A 5,109-nucleotide genomic window follows, 5' to 3' on the forward strand; every position below is an offset into this window, starting at 1 on the left:
AACCGGGGCCGGGGACAAACTGCAACTGAGGCTTGTGCCCTTAGCAGGAACCCAATCCGGGCCTCTCTGGTCCATGGGGCTACGCTCTAACCGCTGTGCCTAACCGGCCCGGGCTGCAAATCTATTTTTAATACTACATAAAACAGTAAAGTAAATCTGCTACTAGGCTTTATATAAACTATTCTAAAGAAAATGAAAATCTAGGAATGGAAGGGACATATTTTAATTTTCTTGACTACTGCTCTTACCTGTTGGTATATGTAAACGGGTATGACCTACAATCAGGAAACTCATGCATTCTAAAATTATGTTATTATGGTAATTTGATGTAATACTGTCTTTGAATGAGAAAATATATCTAATTTAGAATAGTTGAATTTTCATAGTAAATTGATTTTCCATAGTAAAGCAAATATTCAGTTTTAGTAAATAGTAAAGCAAATTAGTAACAGGGTAAATACTATTACTATAGCTTATATTCTCCACTTTGGATTTCTCCTTTCTATCTAAAGTCAGTAATTTAGTGTCAAATGAGTGAGGTGTGTATGCACTAGGAAAAGGAAGAAGATGGGTTTACAGGCTTTGGAAAAGACAGACTTTTTGAAGTTCCTTGAGACAAACGCAATCATTAATATCACTTTCAAACAAAACAAGAAATTGTGTTTATATTATATGTTATGGGATCATAAAGAGTCTCAGCATCCTTATTCTAAGAGTGGGCAAGGGAGATAGAGTTATCTTTATTTCCCTCTGTTAGACCAGTGGTACCTAAACCTTTCTCTCTAGTGACGTTGGCAACAGAGAATTGCACAGTAAGGGATTTTTTTCAGATCATCAGAATGACTTGCTCATATGATTCTCTAAAACCCAAGAATCTCCCAAAGGAATCAAAACTGAAGGCAGAAACTGAGTTGCAGGAGCATCCAGATAAAGAACCAGTTGTGTGGGTCTCCATGCACTTCTACTGACACTGTAGCAGTTCCGTCTACTGTGAAGCTCTTATATGTTATTCACCAATGTCGCAGAAATTCTTTGAATAATGTGGTTTATCTAAATGCTCTATGTACATGAGAGGGAAGAGGAAGAATGTTTCCTTGACCTCTGCAAACCAAGGCAAAAAATGTAAAGTAGGTTGAATTTGTCTTTAGACTCATAATACTTCCTATTTGTAAATCTTCTCTTTATTGCTAATTCTTCTTAGTCCTGTCACAACCCTCCAATTCTAATAATCCACTTTCACTTTCTCCCCAAACGAAAGCAGCTCATTTCCTTGGTGTGGACATCTCTCTGAAGTGTTCAGACAAGGTGCTCAAACTGCAGAGGAAACTAGTTTACACCAATTTGGGAATGACTAGTAGCTCCATATCCTCTTATGGGTACTTGTAACTTACTATAAAATATAGCCATACTATAAAAAATTTGAAGAGAAAAGGAAAACAAAGCCCATAATCCCACCACCCTAGCATTGCCACCATTTAAAAAAGTTATTTTGGTGTATATCGTTAAGTTTTTTTCCCTGAATATTCTACTTGTTTATTCTCAAAATGTAGACAAATTTTTTATTATTTTAATATAAACATTATAACCATATTCTTAGATGCTGATGTGTGTGTGTGTGTATTAAAAATGTTTATCAACTTTTAAGGAATGACAATTTGGAGATAAAAAGTAAAGCATAAGAGTTCATAATTTATACTTGAGTTTGGGGAAGATGTATTTTGCAGGAGAAGAATTATAGAACAGGCTGTTTAGCTTTGCCCAGGAGTCTGACCCCTGAGGACAACTTTCCTAAATTAATCTGATTTCAAGCTCTGTATCTTCCATTCCTTTTGAAATAATAGATCCTTTGAAACAATCGTTTTGTTTTGTTTTAAAGCATGATTACTATAGTAGTTTCTAATGGGAGGCATTGGGTGTAGTATCTGAATTTACCTATAAAACATTTGATGGTCTCATTTTTTGTTTTTAACTGTTAGTGTTAACAAACTTTGGTCCTTATAAATTTAAAATATACTTTTAAGAAGCCTAACTCACCAACTTGATCTTCTATTTTAATATTTAGGATTGTTCTGACAGATTTGAGGATTTACCTCTGACCTCATTTCATCATCTTGAAAAAGTGAAATCAAGAGCAAGCCTTTTAGAAAAGAGCCCAGATGCTAGCCATTATCATTTAAAACACTCCACGAGACCGAATACTGCTCCAGACATTAACAAACGACGAGAAAGCTACATTGGAAAATGTACAAGTTCTAGAAGGGTTTCAAGCAGGCTTAATTCATTTAAATGATACAATCCCAGATTATGAAATCCATAAAATGCAGCAAAAAAAAAAGAAGGAAATCGCTGAAAAATGTTCGCTCATTCGTGATAGTATCCAATTGTTAAACAGGTCAGAAGGATATGTGAGGCCAACAGTCAGAATACCACTTCTCCAATTAACAAAATGGTTTGGAAATCTGTCCTTTTGTGTGATAGAAGTCAGCAACCAAATTTCATCTTGTTAGAACCATTTTGTTTTAAATAAAGTGAAAAAGAAACAGTTTTTGATGTAAATGTGTTTTTGTTTATGAACCATTAGGGAACAAACCCAGAAATACATATTCAGTTAATATTCATTAGCAAAGTTGTATTCCCAGCTTTTCCTTTTTGTTCACTATTTAACAATATCATTCCATAGTCCTCTGATTTCTCAGATCATTATTATGCTCTACATTAACCCTGTCCACCCAGTTTTCAGGTTCTCTATCTGCAGTTTAGAATTTTACTCTTCAGCTTAAGTTATATTTCTTGATTCAACAGAATGCAGTTCTTTAGGTCTGTCGAACTTCTGTTAATTTTAATATCAGCTATTACAACTTTTCACACTATAAAGATAATAGATTTAATACTAATTCCTGAGGCATCTCCTACACTGTAGTGACTTTCTTACTTGAAGAACTATGAAAGGGCCTCTTTAATAACACGAAACTCAGGAAGCTGCATAAAATTGTAGAAACTGCCTAGAATATTACCTAGCTAAATCAACCTAGGATTTAAATCAGAGACTTCTGAAACTCGGTTTCATTCCTATCAAGTATAGTATTTGGATCTTATGGAATTTGGTTCATTCTTGAGAAGCAAAAATTTCAATTTATAGAATTTTTATCACTTTCCATTTTTCTCCCATAAATTATAACACCTATGGTGTTTAAATAGATTGGCTGATAGCCCTGGCCGGTTTAGCTCAGCGGTTAGAGCATCAGCCTGTGGTCCAGAGAGCCCAGGGTTCGGTTCCCGCTAAGGGCACATATCTCAGTTGCAGTTTGTCCCTGGCCCTGGTTGGGTTGTGTGGGAGGCAGCCACTCGATATGTACCTTTCATGTTGATGTTTCTCTCTCCCACTCTATCTGAACAAAAAATGGAAAAATGTCCTCGGGCGAGGATAAAAATAAAAATAAATAATAAATAAATAAATAGATTGGCTGATAGAAAATTCAATTCCTGATCATTCATTTAATGGTATAATCAAGGTAGTGATTTTTTTTTTAGATCAAGAATTTCTAGTAATCCCAAAGTTGTACTTATTTCAGTCTTGGTGTAACTGGGAAAAGATATAACTGGATCTCCAAGTAGAAGGAACACACTGAACTGGTTTAATGAGCGAAGAAATCAATGCTAAGAAAGGGATGGTGAGTCAATTCAGAAGTTAGCAAGAGTGGGAAGTGCTACTACCCCTCAGACGGAAGAGACAGCAAGAGCAAGTGGAGCTAGCAGAGCCCTAAAGCCAGGGACCTCACAAGAAATGGGGGAGAGGGGTAAAGGGTGAGAAATGCTGTTTTCCTTCTCTCTCTCTGCCCTCTGATTTTCCACTATTGACTCCCTTGACACTAGAGTGAGGGTGCATGGGAAATGTAGTTCCCAGTGAAGCAGAGCAAGGGAAGAGTGGAGGAATTTGGTCACTGTTCTTGGTTTTTCTGAGGCATTTTTGGATGAAATTAACATCTAAATCAGTAGACTAAATAAAGCAGATTGCCCTCCTTTATGTGGGTGGGCCTCTTCAATTCAAGGTCTGAAAAGGCTGACCCTCCCCCTGAATTCCTTCTGTCTGAGCCTCAAACTGGGGCATCAGCTTTTCTTACCTCTGGACTCCTACAGAAACATCAGCTCTTCCTGGGTCAGCCTTCCAGCCTTTGGACTGTACCACCACGGTTCTCCCTAGGTCTCCAGCTAACCCATTCACCTTGCAGGTCTTGGGACTTGTTAGCTTTCACAATCATGAGACAATTTCTTATAAGGCTTCTACTGGTTCTGTTCCTTTGGAGAACCATAATACACTCACAGATCTTAGAGGTACTGTTTCACGGTCTCCACAGTCTACCTTTTGCACTACACATATCAATGCTCCACAGATTCAGGAGAACCTCCTCTATGGTTCCTGTGAGCCTCTCTCGTTGACGGGAAATTTAGGTTAGTGGAATACTGCAGCCCCCACTACTACATGTGATCTCAGGGCCTCAACTGGTACTCATCTCTCCCTCTTCCACCTTGGCAGCTCTTTGTGGCTTACTTGGAGTGGCCTAAACATTCTTGATGGGAATGGCCAATACACATGAAAAGGTTTGTGTTTCAAATTGTCTTTTAATTGTTTTTATTGGTTTTAGAGAGAGAGAAAGGAAGAGGGAGAGAGATAGAAACATCGACGAGAGAGAACATCGATGCCCCTCACTGGGGATCGAACTGGTGACCTCTTGGTGCATGGGTAGACACTCAACCAATGAGCCACACCGGCTGGGCTAAATTGTCTATTAATTTATATACTATCTAATTTTATTTTTTTAGTCTTGAGACAATCATTTAAAAATAATTTTTAACAGAATGTTATATAAGAGTACACAGATTAAGAAATCCACTAACTGATAGGTCCTAGTTTACCACAGTTTGAACTACACACTCTTTGAGACACAGCATCTCCCTTTTGCTAATATGGTCATACCATGAATTAAGATCTCTGTGTCATTATATATTGTATCACCTATAGGAACAAGAATAATCATATAATAATCAAACAAATTAGAATCTGTTTTAGCTTTGTCAAACCACACAAAGAAAATAAATAAAAGCACAAAC

General features: G+C 37.1%; 1 protein-coding gene across 1 annotated transcript in view; it reads left to right on the forward strand.

The window, feature by feature from the left end:
- Positions 1-2,507, forward strand: part of C2CD6 (C2 calcium dependent domain containing 6) — a 98,035-nt gene extending 95,528 nt beyond the window's left edge. The window contains 2 exon segments of the mRNA XM_036253332.1: positions 2,063-2,269; positions 2,271-2,507. Coding sequence (XP_036109225.1) covers positions 2,063-2,269; positions 2,271-2,507 — 444 coding nt within the window.
- The last annotated feature ends 2,602 nt before the right edge of the window (positions 2,508-5,109 follow it).

The sequence above is a fragment of the Molossus molossus genome, unplaced genomic scaffold (genome assembly GCF_014108415.1).
Source record: "Molossus molossus isolate mMolMol1 unplaced genomic scaffold, mMolMol1.p scaffold_m16_p_11, whole genome shotgun sequence".
Classification (NCBI taxonomy): domain Eukaryota; kingdom Metazoa; phylum Chordata; class Mammalia; order Chiroptera; family Molossidae; genus Molossus; species Molossus molossus.